At 41.8% G+C, this 19,143-nt stretch overlaps 1 protein-coding gene across 1 annotated transcript in view; it reads left to right on the top strand.

The window, feature by feature from the left end:
• The window catches only part of fasn (fatty acid synthase), a 40,907-nt gene that overhangs the window by 12,838 nt on the left and 8,926 nt on the right, over window positions 1-19,143 (top strand). Inside the window, exons 5-31 of the mRNA XM_061027662.1 lie at window positions 1,739-1,939; window positions 2,358-2,480; window positions 2,701-2,816; window positions 3,002-3,136; window positions 3,645-4,107; window positions 5,190-5,377; window positions 6,596-6,785; window positions 6,900-6,994; window positions 7,666-7,800; window positions 8,101-8,304; window positions 8,868-8,983; window positions 9,086-9,261; window positions 10,048-10,239; window positions 10,370-10,450; window positions 11,089-11,274; window positions 11,457-11,636; window positions 11,972-12,175; window positions 12,977-13,293; window positions 13,370-13,771; window positions 15,028-15,195; window positions 15,371-15,486; window positions 15,892-16,046; window positions 16,281-16,484; window positions 16,651-16,801; window positions 17,370-17,548; window positions 17,950-18,069; window positions 18,614-18,736. Coding sequence (XP_060883645.1) covers window positions 1,739-1,939; window positions 2,358-2,480; window positions 2,701-2,816; window positions 3,002-3,136; window positions 3,645-4,107; window positions 5,190-5,377; window positions 6,596-6,785; window positions 6,900-6,994; window positions 7,666-7,800; window positions 8,101-8,304; window positions 8,868-8,983; window positions 9,086-9,261; window positions 10,048-10,239; window positions 10,370-10,450; window positions 11,089-11,274; window positions 11,457-11,636; window positions 11,972-12,175; window positions 12,977-13,293; window positions 13,370-13,771; window positions 15,028-15,195; window positions 15,371-15,486; window positions 15,892-16,046; window positions 16,281-16,484; window positions 16,651-16,801; window positions 17,370-17,548; window positions 17,950-18,069; window positions 18,614-18,736 — 4,920 coding nt within the window. The remainder of the gene's footprint in view (window positions 1-1,738; window positions 1,940-2,357; window positions 2,481-2,700; window positions 2,817-3,001; window positions 3,137-3,644; window positions 4,108-5,189; window positions 5,378-6,595; window positions 6,786-6,899; window positions 6,995-7,665; window positions 7,801-8,100; window positions 8,305-8,867; window positions 8,984-9,085; window positions 9,262-10,047; window positions 10,240-10,369; window positions 10,451-11,088; window positions 11,275-11,456; window positions 11,637-11,971; window positions 12,176-12,976; window positions 13,294-13,369; window positions 13,772-15,027; window positions 15,196-15,370; window positions 15,487-15,891; window positions 16,047-16,280; window positions 16,485-16,650; window positions 16,802-17,369; window positions 17,549-17,949; window positions 18,070-18,613; window positions 18,737-19,143) is intronic.

The raw sequence follows: 19,143 nt of genomic DNA, 5'->3' as shown, positions 1-19,143 counted from the left end.
TTTTCACATGTCTCTCACAGCGGGAGACTCTACCTGATTAGACGGGGTCGGGGGGGAACTCGTGAGCCGAGAACTTGACGTAAAAGAATCACTCTCAAATGGCGGACAAAGCAACAGAGGCCGATACCAGAAGCAGTGCCAAGATTCCAATTTTGGATTGGCCTGTTAAAATCTGAAGTTTAAACTGTTTCACCTTCTTATAGCCTACTTTATTCTGAAACATTGAGGGTTACAGAGACAACCTTTTGTTCACTTGCCAACTCCTCGTATATTTATGGAAACAAGTTAAACTTGCTGCCCTTATTACCCAGTGCAGAGTTACTCAATAGTGAAAATGAAAAGGATTAAGCTCATTCATTCATCAATGTGCTAGCTACTTTTACTTCTTAATAAAAGAGATTAGTTTTTAGTTTTTAAGCTTATGTCACCAGAAACACTCTTTATGTGCTTTTAAGACAAAATAGAGACAATAAGACAAAGCGGGGACGCTCAGCACTACCTCCTGTCTTACATTGTTTTCTAGGATGGTTAGTCTCAGGAAATGTTTTTACAGCGAGGCTATGAAAACAGACGTGACTCAAGCAGTGTCAGTCACTTTGGGTGAGATGGATGAAGGATAGGTGGACATACATCCTTGATGTACTGACTTTTACCTCGGGGTAAGTTGAGTCCCTGTCTACCCCATGTAGCCAGATGAAAAGATAGAAAAGTTGTGTGATTGCAGAAGTAAATTAATTTCTTTGACGTGTGTTGGAAAAGTTTTGGAGCCAAATTGACTGTTTATATGTTATTCACCATGTTCTTTATACACTTGCAAATGAATGGAGCTTTTGACCAGCAGCAGGAATAACTCTATTAGTTAATGAATTCTGGTTGCTTTGAATATAGATGAAAACGCTGTTTCTGGTTTAAAGAAGTGACCTAACCAACCAAAAAGGTTATACAACTGGTTTGATCCTAAAATAAGAAAAACAGTAAAATGTAGTTAAATTGCCACCCGGTCGTTTGGAGCAGACGCTCTTCTTCAGCGTGTGTAACAAGAAGAATTTTTGGGACATTTTTCGGGATTCAGCACCGAGTTGTTTTACTTTGAAAGGGAGTTGAGCATGTTTTCTCTACCATGTTTTCTTTATCATTATTTGATCCTAAAATAACAATCTGAGTCTGTCAGTGGTTAATAAAAGACATTATGGATGTTCTCATCTGCACTCTTTATATTGCAGCCATTACTTCCTGTTTTCACAGCTGCTGCAACCCACCTTCACCCCTTTGTCATTTAAAAACCCAAATAAATAAAAACAAAATTTCCCTGATTTTCTCTTGGATAGATGCCTAGCCAAAGGATTTTGTGTGAAAATGCTTTTGTTAACTTTGCATGACGCAGAAAAATGAGTCCATTCATCTGCTGTGCTCAGAGCTCCTGCAGTGAACGCCACAGCAATCCAGATACAATCCAGATCCTGGATTTGGCCAACATTTAAAACTTTTATACAAATGCTCTTGTACTATTATTTTTGCAATTTTGGTTATATTACATTTGCAAAGTCTGCAGAATCTCACATAAACTATTGTTGATATCACAAATATCTGTATTTTCAAATACCCCTGGATGTCGATAAAGACTGAAATAGAGTTTGTCTGAGTGCTGACGGGCTGCTTTCAAATTAAAGAGAAATGAAGATAGTACCCAGGATATCCTTGTGTAAACTTTTTTTTGAATATTGATTTCGTCCCACAGGCCCCAGCACGGCCATCGACACAGCCTGCTCCTCCAGCCTGCTGGCTTTAGAAAATGCCTTCCACGCCATGCGCCAGGGTCTGTGTGAAGCTGCACTAGTGGGCGGAGTCAACCTGCTGCTCAAGCCAAACACCTCCGTGCAGTTCATGAGGCTGGGCATGCTCAGTCCTGAGGGGACCTGCAAGTCCTTTGATGCTTCAGGTAAATTAAAGTAGACAGAGTCTGCAAAGGCAGCGTCTTAGCTCAGTGTTGCATCTCTTTCTTCACGGGCTCTAACGTTCAGGTTGTGTAATTCTGCTCACAGAACTGGACCGACTGATTATGTACATTTTAACAAACAAACAATACTTCTTGATACTGCCAAAATATATATTTTATTCTCCTGCATTTGAATAAAAATGTGACATGGCTTTATGTTGCCTCTAAGACATTGTCTTGAACTCAATATATTTATCAGCAGCAGTGTTTCTTATCCACACATCTTATGCTACAGCTCTTTTCTTCATCATCACTATAATCATACATTGCTTGATATAGATAACTTTTTTTGTACAATTATTGACGCACTCTGTGTATTGGTGCAATATAAACTTAAGATTTTTATCCTTCTGTGGACCAGGAAATGGATACTGTCGCTCGGAGGCAGCAGTGGTCGTGTTTCTAACAAAGCGGTCGGCAGCTAAAAGAGTGTATGCCACAGTAGTCAACGCTGGAAACAACACAGATGGATATAAAGAGCAAGGTGAGGAGTGGCACTAACTTGTGGTGTGACAGAACCTAAATATAATCATGTAAGGTGAGATGAGAAGTGAAGCTCCAAGAGAGAGAAATCTGGTTGTCCCCTCCTCTACTTCTATGGGACATTCTACTTGAAATTCTTGTTCTAGTAAATGCTAATAAAGTAAAGTTATGTGATCATTTTCTTGTTTCGTTGTCCTCACACTCTCCTCTGTGTCCCTCAGGTGTAACGTTTCCTTCAGGTGAGATGCAGCAGAGGTTGGTTCGTTCTCTCTATGAGGAGTCAAATATAACACCTGAGCAGGTGGAGTACGTTGAAGCCCACGGCACCGGCACAAAGGTCAGTGTACACAACAGTCGAATTTCTTTAGTCACATTCAGGTTGTTTCCAGGGCATCTCTGTGCTTTAAGACGGAATGAAATCGGAGTAAAGCAGAATTAATGAAGATGATTAATAAATGATGATTAATGAAGTATATATAAATCCCATATGAAAACATGTGTGTTTCTTCTCTTCACACGCAGGTCGGAGACCCACAGGAAGTGAACGGCATCGTCGGTGTATTCTGTAATTCAAAGAGAGAACCTCTGCTCATCGGTTCCACTAAATCCAACATGGGTCACCCAGAACCGGCTTCTGGTCTTGCTGCTTTGGCAAAGGTGAGAGTGCAAAAACTCCATTTAATGGCTGCTCTGAGGATTCAAAACAAAAACCTCTATTATAATATATATGTACTGTATATCAAAAAGCATTTGCTTTTTTTCATCTGCCTGTTTTGAAACCTTCCACTCGAGCATATTGTTGGCTGCACCACACTGCCTTTCTTTTTTATGATTTACTATTTATTATTGAGGAAAGGGTAAACAATGATTAAAAGTCATTAGTATGTGAGTAATATGCATTCATATTCAGTACAGAGGACTTTTTGAATGAATTGGAGGGTAGTACAAGACCCTCCAACTCATTGGTATTGAATGAATTTAACGATTATCTGTCGATGTAAAAAACCTCATTATTATATTATTTTAACAGAATTTGACTATTTATTTTGTTCATATCTTTATAAGAGAAATGATCTTTTCCACTATTTTAAGTATTTCTGCCGTGATACACTCCTGATCTTGACCTTGCCTGTGTTTTTAAATTTTGTTTTCATCCCACTTACAGGTGTGCCTTTCTTTGGAGCGAGGAGTCTGGGCGCCCAACCTGCACTTCAACAGTCCAAACACTGACATCCCAGCTCTCACTGACGGCCGACTTCAAGTTGTTGACCACCCAATTCCTGTTCGAGGAGGCATCGTTGGCGTCAACTCTTTTGGATTTGGGGGTTCAAATGTTCACGTGATCCTTCGTCCAGCTGAGAAACCAGCTGATGCCACCACACCACCCAGGAGCGTTCCCAGGGTGCTTCAAGTGTGTGGCCGCACAGAAGCTGCCGTGAATGTCTTGCTGCAGAAGGCTAAGGAGCACGCTGCAGATAACAACTTCCTGTCTCTGCTGAACGAAGTGTCAGGAGCTCCTACAGGCAGCATGCCATACAGAGGTTACACTCTGATCGACTCTCAGAGCGACATCATGGAAGTGCAGCAGGTGCAGGGCGCCGCCAGACCGCTATGGTACATCTGTTCAGGTGAGTGATCAGCCAGGTGTTTGAAATACAGCAGATTTTATTTCACTCATATAATGTCCTTAACCTGTGTTCAGACCAAAAGCAATATGTATCCAATATGCAGTATTAATGCAATCAGTGTTTAGCAGAGTGCAATTACATACAAAGTTAAAGACCTGACTTCTGGAGCTGGCTGTGTTTCAAAGCCTCAAGCCTCAACACTTTCCTGACAACCTGAGGTTGCATTAAAAAATAGTTTAATCCAAGCTCAATTTAAAAAAAGCCATAAAAACTTAAGATTGTTGAGGTTTTTGCCTGTCTGGTTTTGCAGACAGTGACAAAGTATTATTTATAACTTCTTGCAAATCAGCGTCTTTTCAACCTATTTAGTGCTACTGAATCACAGCGTGCCAGATTACAGCCAATGATAGACAATCTTACTCATCAGAATGTAATTCATTCATTCAACCTTTATTTAATCTCGAGAAATAACTGATGTCAAGTACACCATTTACAGTGACGTCGAGAGTACAATTAAAACGAACAAATGACAAAAACAGAATACATAAATGATAAGTCAAATGAAATGAAGAAAGTAGAGGAAATCACTGCTCACTGGAGATAGATTTAGCTTTTCTGACAGATCTGGAAGGGCAAATATTTACTGAGTATGACCACAAGTTTCATTTTGCTTTTGAGAGTACCTCTTCGGATAGATGTTGCTGTATATTTCTGAAAATCTCCTTTTTCAGAGTTAAAACCCATCCATTGTTATGAAGCTGAAACTTAAATGAGAGATCTCAAAAAAATATAAAAAAATATCTGAATGGATTGAAATAGCTGCTGATGAATTTATCATCAGGTGGATCACATTTCAACATTTTTATATAATGGATCAATAATTCCTTGTGCATGTGAAAACACCATCATTAGTCAGTAATGTGTGATTTGCAGATTTAATTTTGTTGATATTCGATTCGATAACCCAACATTGATAGAACAACACTTAAGATTTATCTGCTTGAACAATAACTAGCAAATTCAGATCTCCTCAGACAGGTGGGTCTTTTCAGGCGGTCTTTGACTGTTGGTTGTATTCATAGGTATGGGAACGCAGTGGGCAGGTATGGGTCGTAGTCTCATGCAGCTTCCGGAGTTCAGAGAGTCGATACTGCGATCTGATGCCGCGCTGAAGGACACCGGCCTGGTTGTGTCTCGTCTGCTCATGGAGGCAGATGATTCCGCTTTGGAAGACACTGTTCACGCCTTCGTCGGCCTCGCCGCCATACAGGTAGAGTGGACTATATGTTCGATGTTGGAAATCTGGTGTTTTTTTTCTCTTATGTTGAATCCAGTTGCTTTACACTACACTATTCAACGTACAAGTGTCTCAAACTTTTACGTTTTCTGGGGGGTATTTTTGCCTTAATTTGATTAGACAGGTGTAGAGAAATGGTTAATGTGGGGAGGGATATCGGAGGATGGCACATATCCCCTTGATCCAAGAGGGGACGCCTGCTTCACCAACTTAGCTAAACCAACAACCAATCTTTTTCAGCTGCAACAGACCAGTCGACCTCTTTGACATGTTCTGGTCTTCAACATACTTAAAAGAGCACATGTCACTCTGTTGTTCATCTCCCTCCACTGGCTCCCAGATACTGATAGCATCAAATTTAAAACCCTGCCTCTCGCTTACAAACAGAGACGGATACAGCTCCTTCTTACTTAAACTCTAACATCCAGGTCTACACCCCCTCCCGCCCACTACGCTCTGCCAATGAAAGGAGTCTGATCCAACCTTCACAACAAGGTCCTAAGTCTTAAACTAGACTCTTCTCCTCTGTCGCCCCCCGGTGGTGGAACAAACTACCAAACTCCATTCAATCTGCAGAGTCCCTTTGCACCTTTAAGAAAAAGCTAAAGACCCAGCTCTTTATGAACACTTACTGACATTGTTTCCTTTTTTCTAGATCCTCGCTTGTCTTGTACTTACTCTCTGACGTTTGTCACTTTGCATAAAAGTGTCTGCTAAATGAATTGGAGAATTATAGAATGTAATGCCAATTCATTGATCCGAAATCCACAACTGAATTAGCTAAGCACCTAGCAGACAGCCAGAAATATCCACCTATATTAATACAACTTAAACAGTTCAACTTTATCAAAAACACAGTTGCCATGAACATAAGAATGAGCTATAACTAGTGAACAAATGCAAGAAATACCTCTCATGTCTCAGACCTCTTGAGTTAACTTCACAAATTAAGACAGCAGATTTAAAGAAAACAAAAACACTTTTTGAGAACATGGTGATCAATTAAATTCATAATTTCTAGTTTAAGACCAAGATGGAAAATGTCTCTTGCACTATAAGGAGCATTAAAAAATAGTTTTTATCAGTACTACTATCTTTGAAAGCGGAATCAAGCAGCTTTTCATTTAGGCTAAAGCCCAGTTACTTTTCTACATTGTAGTCATCCTTTGTGTGTTCTGTGTATACCTGCAGATAGCTGAGATCGACCTGCTCACTAAGCTGGGTCTAAAACCTGACGGCATCATAGGACACTCGGTGGGAGAGCTGGCCTGCGGCTACGCTGACGGCTCCCTCAGCCACAGCGAGGCCGTCCTGGCTGCTTACTGGAGAGGACGCTGCATCAAGGAGGCCAACCTTCCTCCAGGAGGCATGGCTGCAGTCGGTAAGAGACACAGCTGGGATTCTTGACCCTCTTTCCTCAGCTGCGGCCTTTGTTGTTTTTGTACGTGTTTCTTGGTAGCACATCTTTGACCTGTGTGCTCGCGGTGTGTTACAGGTTTGACCTGGCAGGAGTGTTTGGCTCAGTGTCCACAGGGAGTCGTCCCAGCCTGTCACAACGCTGAGGACACCGTTACCATCTCCGGTCCACAGGTCACACATCTTTTATTAAACTTGGTATTTAGATCTTTATAGGTTCTGACAATCTGAGCCTTCTTCACATCTGGAAAAAAAACATTTCCCGTTCAATTACAGTAGATTCTGTTTCTCAGCATGTTTGGAATCATTTCTATTTCAAGCTGTACCCTAGAAATGACAGTTAGGGATACTCATGTTTATTATGTACAAAATACCTCTAATGCCCTGGTTAAAAAGTGAAAACACTCAAAAAGTCTAGAAATGCTTTATGACATTAATTTTATCCAAATGATTGTTTGGACTTTTCCTGCCTTTATTGAGAGGACAGGGCAGTGGATAGATTGAAAACAGGATTGAGAGAGTGGGGGATGACACAAGACCACTTCTTCAAGGGGTATAGATTTGTAGATTGGACAAATGATTTAACCACAGAGCTAGAGCTTTAGATTCATGTGTTAACTTTCCTGACTGAGGACAGAATGAAGGGAAGAAGAAAGAACATGAAGGAGTAGGTCAACAGACAGATGGTTGAAATGGGGACGTTTTAAACGATTTACAAACTGCCTTGTTTAACAAGCATAACAGCACCTCTATAACTGTACCTATGTACCTAAAAATAGCATGATTTCACCTATCTAGTTTTCTCAAGTGAAGGCTGATGTTGACGGATGTGTTTGTGTCTCCAGGAAGCAATCAGTAAATATGTGGCAGAGCTGAAAGAACAGGGTGTGTTTGCAAAGGAGGTCCGCAGCGCTGGCGTTGCTTTTCACTCCTACTACATGGCGTCCATCGCGCCGACCCTGCTGGCTGCTCTGAAGAAGGTATGTAGCTTTCATGTGTTAAAAAAAATAGGCTCTGAGTCCTGCTTTTACCAGGAAAACAGCTGCTAGGAGACCCATTTCGATTTGTTCCAACCTTACCAATATTTCATTTTTGAGTAGAGAACAAGCAGACGGCAAAGGGCTAGTGGCGTCGAAGGCCGCCTGTGGCCGTCTTTTTGAATGATATTCTAACTGTTATCACGCTATCAACTAAAGAGTGGAAACACACATACCAGCGAGCAGAAAAGAGAATAGAGCTGCTTCATATTTGTAAGAAGAATTCACTGGTCTTGTGTGCAGGTGATCAAGGAGCCACGACGGCGCTCTCCCCGCTGGCTGAGCACCAGCATCCCGCAGGATGAATGGGACTCTCCCCTGGCTCTGACCAGCTCAGCGGATTACCACGTCAACAACCTGGTCAGCCCCGTGCTCTTCCAGGAGGCACTCCGTCTGGTGCCTGAGAATGCTGTGGTGGTGGAGATAGCACCTCATGCTCTGTTACAGGTACGCCCAGCATGCTGTTGATACAGAAAGCACTGCTGACATAGTATGTTATGTTATTGTCACCTTTTGGGACACCATGTTGAAAAGCAATTGAAATGCCCTCCGACACCATAGGGAACGTTTTAGCATTTTTACGTCCCAGATTCTCACAACTACAGGTCTGAAACCCAGCTAGATATCAAATGTTTCCTACAATATCAAAATGAGTGTGCTTCATAAATTAAGTATATTTAATGGGAACCTGAACATTTTTTTTTTTTTTAAACTTGTGTAATGCCTTATTGGTTTGAAAATAAAACATCATATTTTAATATGAATGATTTATCTCTGTTTTATAGCTGACACAAGAACATTTATTATAGCATTTTTCTTTCCTTTCTTTTTTTGTTTCAATATATCCTTTCTGTTTTTGGCTTACTGGATGTTTGCCACCTTTAATGGTTTTTAAGGTAGACCACAAAGGCCATGAAAGTTCTTATCAGCCTTTTTGAATTGTTAATAAAAAGTTTGGGGAGTCTTGTGATGAACTTCAGGTTAAACTTACATATGTGTTTCCTGCACAGGCCATCCTGAAACGGAGCCTGAAGCACACATGCTCCACCATCCCCTTGATGAAGAGAGGACACACCAACAACCTCGAGTTCTTCCTCTCAAACATTGGAAAAATCTACATGAACGGGTGAGTTAACACTGACTCTGACTTTGCATGCATTAGTGTTGTAAAGAGGACTTCCTTTTCCACTCTCTGCCTCTTGAACTTATTTTCTGATTTGCCTCTCAGGATCAACGTGGATACTAACAACCTCTGCCCAGCAGTGAGGTACCCTGTGCCTGTTGGCACCCCACTGATCTCCCCCTTGGTGCAATGGGATCATGCCCAGACCTGGGATGTCCCCAAGGCAGAACACTTTGTATCTGGCTCAGGAGGTTCCAATTCTGCTACTGTGTACAAGATCGGTAAGAAATATAATCAGCTGTGCATTCACCCTCTTGTGTGGGTGAATCTGGTATATTAGAACTTGGACCTTGGGAGCAATTTAGCCTGATCAGCGGGTTCAGATTTCTGTGAAGAAGTGTCTGTCAACATTTCAGAAAGGATCCCTACAGAGATAGAGACTTTTTGACCTAGAATTAGCAGTTGCATTTTCTGTCTTCAAATCCATCAAACTCCATCGAGGAAAACCCTCATTTAACTTTTCTGAACTCCAGTGCTGCAGTTCTTCTGCTTCTTTGAAGGGATACATTTGTTTAATACTTGTTTTAGTACTTTTACTCATTTAAATAAGCAGTGAGTACATTATGTTATTCTTCTTTTCTATAGTCCCTCAATTAAACAACCTTTATACGCGAGGGGAGGAGCCGGCCGGCCGTCCATGTAAACACGCTGTAGATACGACTCGGACAACATCACAGACAGCGGGACTCGGGTGTCACACTCACTGTAGACAGTCATGACTCACAGAGTTATTTTCAGAGGATATACTTGATTTCTGTCGCATATTCAGCCTTTAAGACAGGCAACCGCTGTTATCTAGTCATCAAAGCATGTTTTATGGACTCACAATGAAGCAATCCACTGGAATATTTCAAAACTTTTTGTACCTGCTTGTCATTGAGACCAAACATATGCAACAGAAGGGCCCAAGTTGAAAAATATTGATATGACAGTATAAGAGAAGAAGATATTTTTTAATTTGACCCCATGATGTTCTCATTGTCATTTCCCTTTCCCATCAACCACAGACATAAACCCAGAGTCTCCTGATTACTACATGATTGGACACTGCATTGATGGGCGCGTCCTTTATCCAGCAACCGGCTACCTGGTGCTGGCCTGGCGTACCTTGATAAGAAATCTGGGAGTTGTCATGGAAACCAACCCCATAACCTTCGAAGACGTCACCATCCACAGGGCAACCATTCTGCCAAAAACTGGTGAGAGTGGAGCAGCAGGGGTGGAGATGTTTGACGCTACAGACTGATGAGCTGTTTGACTTTGTGTTTTTCTATAAACTGATTTCACTGATTGTGTCGGCCTTTCTGCACCTTTCTCTCTTCTTCTCAGGCTCTGTTCAGCTGGAGGTACGTCTCATGCCCGCCACCAACAAGTTTGAGGTTTCTGAGAACGGGAATCTGACTGTCAGTGGTAAGAAGATATTATACATACAATGTTTGATAGTAAAAAAAAAAAGAGCAGTTTTTGGACATTTTAGGAACAGATAGACCAGAAAGACAAAATCCACAATAGAAAAGACTTGAATATATTTATTTAAATCCTCATTTTGGCCTCCCATTATTCAATAAACTGATTGCCGTCAATATTTATATTTAAAATATATTATCTAGTCATTTAGATTGCTGCTGCACATCAAATCAATCTCTTCCTAAACTATGCGGGGAGCAATATTTCTGCATCATTTTTGGAGAGCTTTAATGCTCTTTATGGACATTTAAGAAAAACTGAACATTTCTGGTGCAAAAGGTGAATTGAGTTCACTTGAAACATATTTAGGGAGGATCTTTATGTAAGAAAAAACAAATCAAATGCAAAAGAGCGTGGCAATCGTGTCTGCATGAGCAGCACGACTTATGGCGCATTCACACTAGTAATGTTGACGTGCTTAAAAATGATTGCCCCCCCCCCCCAGTAGTAACAAATGTTATCTCAATATTTTTTTTTAATATCTTTTCCATAGTAGTCTTGCAGCAGTACATGGTGGCTCTAATTTTTGATCAGTTAACAACGTTAACCTTCCCTTCTTTTCATCTTCTGCGTGATTTCAGGTAAGGTGAGCCTCCTGCAGGATGCGGCCCTCGATTCATTCCACAGTCAGATAAGTCAACAAACTACTAACGACGACAGTGACCCTAAAATGAAGCTTACGGCTCCTGATATCTACAAAGAGCTGCGACTGAGGGGCTACGACTACGGGAAAACCTTTCAGGGCATCTTAGAGTCCAACAATGCAGGTATTATATTTTTAAAACTGTACCTGCTGTCATTGATGGGTTTTTTTTGTATTTCTCTTGAAGATCAAGAAAACATTTGATAAAAGAAGTTTACCAATGTGCTATATTTACCCACTATATCTCCCAGGCTTAAGAAGCACTTGAATTGTTTTTGCCTCAGTTATGTAATTATCTGGTTGCAGGAGATGTTGGGAAGCTGCAGTGGACAGGAAACTGGGTGACCTTTTTGGACACGATGCTGCAGATGATCGTGGTCGGGCTGTCAGGTCGCAGTCTGCGTCTGCCAACCAGGATCCGATCAGTTTGCATCGATCCGGCTGTTCATCAGGAGAAGGTCAGCGAGTACACTGACGGAAAGAAAGGTTTGTGTTGACCTGTTTATCTGAAACTTTCTTCAGTCTGTGATCATTACTGTTATAGATTATCTTATGTTGAATCTCTTTTTTTTTGTTTTTAGATTTATATTTGGGCTTTTTGCCTCTATTTGATAGGACAGTAGGAAACAGGGGAGATAGAGTGGGGAATGATATGCTGGAAAAGAGCCACAGGCCGGACTTGAACCTGGGCGGCCCGCTTGGAGGGCTTTAGCCTCCTAAATTGGGCGCGACCTAACCGCTAGGCCACCTGCGCTCTGATCTAACTTTAAACATTTCTACCCACTGTAACTCCTTCAAAATGTTCTCTCTTGTTCCGGCAGCTGTGAATGTCCATGTCAACCGTTGCCTCGACAACATCACAGCTGGCGGAGTCCAGATCTCTGGTCTTCATGCAACTGTTGCACCCCGCCGGCAGCAGCAGCAGAGTCCCCCCACCCTGGAGGAGTTTGTGTTTGTGCCCTATGTGGAGACTGAGTGTCTGACCGCCAACGGGAAGCACACCGAGCAGCTGAGGATCTGCAAAGGTACAAAGAAATAACAGCTGACAGCTTTGGGCTCATTCAAATTATATTCAAAATATATATCTTCAAGGCAAACCTTTGGCAGTGTTACATTTTGTAAATGATGCATGGGTACATATGGAAATGTATGTTATCATGTGAATTATTAATATTAAAGGCTTAAGTTTAGACCCAAAAGTAACATATATTATACTGACAAGGAAGGTTAAAAATCTGTTGTACTTTAAAAAAAAAAAAAGAGCCAAAACCAGACGGGCAAGTATGGTGGGGCTAACGAATCCAGCTCAGGTTTAGTAGAGCAGGAGGCAGCCAGAGTTAATTGGATAATCTATCATCATTTAAAATCCAACTATAATAGCTGCTGCAGTCAGTCTTTTCTTCAGATAACTTTTGCATCAAGATGGATGTTGATGATGAGGTTGTTTACATACCAATGCAATACAAAACAATGGTGACAACACAGGGGTTTTCAGCAGTCTAGCCTTGGGCGACCGTTGTTGGCTTTTTTCTGAACAAATTGATCAAAATTCAAGTCAACACACACTGCTGCAGTCCTTACTCAAAGCACTTTGACACCACAGGTCACACCTATCAGTGGTGTTTTCATCACAGAGCGATCTTGTTCATGCAGTGTTTTTTGAGGTGTTTCAATGTCAAGTCAATTAAAAGCAAGCGAAATATATTTGAATATCTTAAAAAAGTGAATTCTATTTTTTTTCTGCCTGGAGAAAAACAATAGTCTTTAGAAAAAACAATTTGACCATCATCAGCCAATTTTCTTTTTGTTCCTGCCTTTCCATCCAGGTTTAATCCACAGACTGCAGAGGAAGCTGGCCAATCAAGGAGTCAAACTGTCCATACCTGGGCTTCAAGGAGAGTCGGACGGCCCCCTCCCCAGCCCTGAGCCCTCTGAGCCCGGCCTGGTCCGGCTGCTGGCCCTGCTTTGCGGCCTGGAGCTAAACGGAAATCTTCGATCTGAGCTGGAGCAGACGGTGGAGAAAGAGAGGGTGTGTCTGCTGCAGGACGGCCTGCTGCAGGGTCTGCTTGACCATCCAGCACTTAGACACTGTCTGGACACCGCCATGGAGAACAGCACACCTGGCAAGATTAAAGTTCTGGAGGTAAGATTAAAATGGTTTCCGGTCACATTCAGCACTTTGTTTCCGGCACACCCTAAAACTTTTCAAACTTTTCCAGGCTCTCTCAGACGACGGTCAGCTCTTCTCCCGCGTGGTTCCCCTCCTGAACATCCAGCCCATGCTGCGTGTGGATTACACCGCCACCACATCCAACCTAGACCTTCTGACACCCCACCAGACCTCCCTGGAGGAACTGGCAGTGGCTTCAGCTCAGTGGGACCCCCTCACAGGCCCAGCTCCTGGAGGTGCTGTGGGAGGGGCTGACCTGGTGCTCTGTAACCACGCTTGGGGCCCTCTGAGGATGGATCCTGGACTGCTAGTGGCAAATCTGGCTTCTGCAGCCAAACAAGGAGGGTTTGTTCTCCTGCACACCCTGCTGAAGGGAGAAACTCTTGGGGAAATGGTTGCCTTCCTCTCCAGCAGCACTCAGAACAGCAGCCAGCAGGGACTCCTCACACAGGTCAGTGTTTACATCACTTCAGCCAAGCATGAGTAACCTTACCATTCAAACCCTCCTCATCTTTTTGTGTAATTTATAGACTTCACAATGAACAATGTCATTCCTGAGTTTGACAGAAGCATCATCCTGTCAATCTGTTTGATTTTATACCTCTGAAGCTGGAAGCTGAAGTCTGTTCACATTGGATTGGGCATAAAATACACATAAAAATGTCACTACTTTGGATTTCCATTCAATAAGATACGATAAGCAATTTGTGGCCAACAATAATGACACTATCACATTACAGCGATTCTGGGATAATAATTGCAGATTTCAAAACATTTATCGATTGATTGATTGATTGCTTAAATTTATTTCAGACATATCAAATAAAAAAACATATCAAAAATACAAAACAAAATGAAAAGCACGAAAATACAATAAACAAAAAAACAATGTTCAAATTATTTCACAAAAAAAAAGCAAATTAATAATTTAAATGATACATCACGATATCTGATCAACTGAAGAATATTAAATGTCCTTAAAAAAAGTGCAGAATTATTATATTTGTTCACTTTTATTTGTTGTCAGTTTCAACTCTCGTCACACTTCATCTCTTAACATCTTTAAACCGCTGTCCCACATAACCTGCTTTCACGTATCCTCATTCATGTCACAAGTTTCCTGGACGAGTCCTGAAGGAAGATAAAAATGGTTTCTTTTTGTTGCAGTTATAAATCACAGTGTCATTTTTTTTTCAGAATTTGATTTCCTCTTGTCTGTGATCTGAAACATTTAACTAAGATGCTACAAAGGTTTGACAGGGGAAAGATGTTAGTTGGAAAGTACATAAAAAGCAAAACATACGTATGAATAAAATAATAAAAATCACATTTTAGTGGAGACGTTGAATCAATTAAAGTGTTGAATCAGCTTAAGTTTAATTCTTTAGATTTAATGTACTTTTTCATTTTAGAAATGGTTAAATATGCATGTCTTACTTCTCTCTCACATACATTTTATTCTGTATATTCAGACTAAGGCTTGGATATGCTGTTTCACTAAATTGAGATGATTTCTTAACATGGTTGTGATATGGAAATTGATTTATGATTGGTACTTATGAACCATATCTCTCCTGATTAGAAAGCTAAACTCGGTTCTGGTTCGGTCACAGATTTAAGACAACTATGTAAATATTTTTTCTTCCAGATGTGTTTCTCTGTAAGGATTTCATGGAGATGATAATGTGTTCTCTCTCTCCTCCCCAGGCTGAGTGGGAGAAGGTGTTCTCTGAGGCGTCTCTAAGCCTGGTCGCTGTCCGGAAGTCTTTCTCTGGCTCTGCCCTCTTTCTCTGTCGCTGTCAGGCTCCAGATAAAAAACAGCCTGTTTTCATACCTGTGGACGGTACCGACTACAAGTGGGTGGATACACTGAAGGTGGGTTTAATAACTGTCTGTGTGTAAGTGTGATTTATGAAATAACCAACGGTACCTGCAAAAAATATTCCTTAAAGTCAAAATGAATACATACATACACTGAACCACTCAAAGTCTGTCAGATTCAGTACGTGTATGTGTGACATCAGTTGTAATGTGTGGGTTTTTGATACAGACGACCATTGCCGACTCATCAGACTGTCCAGTGTGGCTGACTGCCTCTCAAAATCATTGTGGCATTGTGGGAATGGTCAACTGTCTGCGGCAGGAACCCGGTGGTCACAGAATACGGTAGGACATATTTATACTAAATGTCATAGTCGCAGCATGATAAGGGGAACCCTGGTCATTTAAGAACCTGCACTAGGTTTTTCCAGCTATGCACAATTTCAACCATAGCCTAGTTTGAATATCATGTCTGATTTAAGGCAGAGTTTACACACTACTTTGATTTAAGGTGTTTCTCCAGCTGAGCAACTTCCAACGTACACATAATTTACAACTTAAATCTTACACCTAGCTCGTAGTTGGTAAAAATATGACTGAAGATCTGTAGTTTATATTAGTAGATTAGTATTAGATTATATTGTTATAAACATGTGTTATGAAAAGTCTTGAAGTATCTATTCAAGTAGTATGATTTTCTGTTCCCCTTTTTTTATTCTTCTACTCTGTTTCCTCCTTCCTTGTACGCAGCTGTGCATTTGTTTCCAACCTGAACAAGTCTTCTTCAGTACCTACCCTTCAGCCGACCCATAAGTCCATGCAGTCGGTGCTGGACGGGGATCTGGTCATGAATGTGTTCAGAGACGGACACTGGGGCGTCTTCAGGCACCAGCTGATCTCTCAAGGTACGAAAATCATCAAATATTTTCTGTGCTTGTATACAATGTATACATATGCTTAATGTATACATTCTTATAACAGTTTTTGTCAGCTTTGGAAGATGACTTTGGTTCGGTCCTTGTTTAAAAATAACCCTGAATACACATGCAAGATTGTTATCTTTTATATGCCCTTTGATATTTTTTAAGTTACTTCAAACTTCCATTGGATCAGCATGTGCCTGTGTTTTGTGCATTCAGATCTAAATGAAGCGTTGACAGAGCACGCCTATGTCAATGTGTTGACTCGTGGCGACCTGTCTTCCCTGCGCTGGATCGCATCCCCGCTCCGACACTTTGTGACCAGCAACCCCAACGTGCAGCTGTGTCGCGTTTTCTACAGCTCGCTGAACTTCAGAGACATAATGCTGGCCACGGGAAAACTCCCTCCAGACGCAATCCCAGGTACTGAATGTGTGGAAGAAACAGAATGAGTAACCACACAGTGTCTGACTGGTCGCTAATCTTAAATCGAACTAGAAATGATGGTGGTCAAATTAAATACGAAGCGTCCACATATAGAGATCTAACCCGCCCACCCCCCCTCCCCTCTTAATGGTTGATCTTGTAGGTGACCTGGCTCTGCAGCAGTGCATGCTGGGTATGGAGTTTTCCGGCCAGGACCCCGGCGGCCGGCGTGTGATGGGACTGCTTCCTGCCAAAGGGCTGGCGACGAGTGTGGATGCTGACAAACGCTTCCTGTGGGATGTTCCCTCCAGCTGGTCAGTGTCACAGTTTGAAAAATGCTGCATGTGAAACACAAACGAGCTGCTAAATAGTTAGAAACTCAAGATACTGCAATTAAAGATCTGATGTTCCAACTAAGGCAGGAGATGTAGTTTCATATTTAAAAGGTGCAAGGTTTCGAACACTGCAGAAACTCTCCATCAGAAGAGAGGAGGGAGCAACAAGGTCAACAAGGACTGCAGCAGTGTGTGTTTCCATAGTGAGCAGAGGCACAAACTCATTCTTTTTCTTTATTTTTTCTCTCCATCCCGCCTGCTTTCATTCGTTAAAAAAAAAAAAAAACCCTTCAAAAGACAACGCAGTAGTGCTGGTAGTCTACATCAGTTTTATCAAAACTCTGGCCTTCATATTTTCTATATCAGAACTGTCAGCTGTACAGAGCATGGACAAAAGTTCCTCCAAAGCCGTGGTTCTCAAACTGCCCCCTTGGAGGAGGAGACATGTTTTGAGATCTCTCCCTGCAGTATGTATGCGTGTAAACTTCTGCTATAAGATGGATTATGACAGTCCTAATGTCAGTCTGTGTGGTCTGTGTTTGTGCAGGACACTGGAGCAGGCAGCCTCAGTCCCGGTGGTCTACGCCACAGCGTACTACTCTCTGGTGGTGCGGGGCCGGCTCCGCTCTGGAGAGTCTGTTCTCATCCACTCAGGGTCAGGGGGCGTCGGCCAGGCTGCCATCGCCATAGCTCTGAGCAAGGAATGTAAAGTCTTCACCACAGTCGGTAAGTATTTCACACTCGCCTAACACTCCATGCTGAACGCCGCCTGCAGGAGTTTTAAAATGAAGATTGATTCTGAAACTAGTCACTGAAAGACAAACAGCTCTGATGTTCATTTCTCAAATTTGCAAACACTGCAAAACTTGAAATTGTTCTGCACAACAAATACTTGAAGGTATTTAGATAATTCTGTTTGCGAATAGAGATCAATGCATCACCTCAGGTGGTCTTGTATGAGCTAATGTAATCTCACAGGGAGGCAGTTAAATAAAGCCTGGTGTGGTGAACTCCTGTAGTCTGAGCCAGATCCAGTGAATTATGAGTGACTTCGTCTTGGTTATAACTTTGAGATAGTGTCTTGTGTTTCCCTTTACCCTAACATCTCTGCGTGTTCTGTCTGTCAGGTTCGGCAGAGAAGCGGGCGTACTTGCAGGAGCGGTTCCCTCAGCTCTCCGCGGACTCCTTTGCTAACTCCAGAGACACTTCATTTGAAGAACACATCCTGCTGCACACACAGGGAAAAGGTTTGCTTTTTTGTACTTTGCTGCACACAAATACAACACAATACTCTCTGTTGGATTTCTTACTCAAGAGCCATCTTAATGAGGAAAACAAAGATAATACCACACTATAGTAAGGGGATATAGGAGCCCCTTTCCCAAGCTAATTTTGGAGACAAGTAAAATAAGAATAGGTTACTATCTAGAGACAGATCTATTTAGCTGGAAAAATCTATGTTTAATAAATGTCTTTTAAAATTGTTAGAGAAATTTGTTCTGATGTTCGAACAAACAACCAATGATGTATATATATGTATTTTTAAAGACTTATTTTGGGCTTCTAATGCCTTTATTTTAAAGACAGGACTGTGAATAGAGTCAGAAATAGGGGAGCGAGACCGTGGGGAATTACATGCGGGAAAGGAGCCACAGGCTGGATTCGAACCCAGGCCGCCCGCTTGGAGGACTTAGGCCTTTGTACATGGGGCGCTGGGCTAGGCTACCGGCACCCCTCACACATATTTATTTGAATATCACAGTATTGTTTGGTATTCTGTTTGCGTTTCAGGTGTGGACATTGTGCTGAACTCTTTGGCTGAGGAGAAGCTGCAGGCCAGTATTCGCTGCCTGGCCAGACATGGACGCTTCCTGGAGATCGGAAAATACGACCTGTCCAACAACTCTCCTCTGGGTCAGTCAGGAAAACTTTAGGCTCAGTCTCCCACTGACAAAAAAAAGGCTCTATATCTTTAAAATCCATTAATACTCATTGAAAGAAACGAGTCCCATCCTTAATTTATACTCGATTATTTGAAGTTGTCTTCCAACCTGAAACAGAAATTTACTGCTGATCATTTCCAGTCAAGCACAAAGATGACAGTATTTGCTTTGTGTGATCCTTAACATTTATCTGACACACATGGAGTTCACAGACGGTATAATCCTGTTTAAAAGTGATCTAAAATCAGAATCACTCCAGCTCGAGTGTTTTTTTCTACAGGAGAGATTGATGTTTAAAGCTCATTAAGCTGAAAACGTGATGGTGCCAGCCTGCAATCTGGCCTTGGGAGGTTTTTATGAAGCTGGTGCATGATGCAA

The sequence above is a fragment of the Labrus mixtus genome, chromosome 21 (assembly GCF_963584025.1).
Source record: "Labrus mixtus chromosome 21, fLabMix1.1, whole genome shotgun sequence".
Lineage (NCBI taxonomy): Eukaryota > Metazoa > Chordata > Actinopteri > Labriformes > Labridae > Labrus > Labrus mixtus.
Note: the sequence above shows the minus strand (reverse complement) of the source record. Positions and strands in the feature narration are given on the sequence as shown.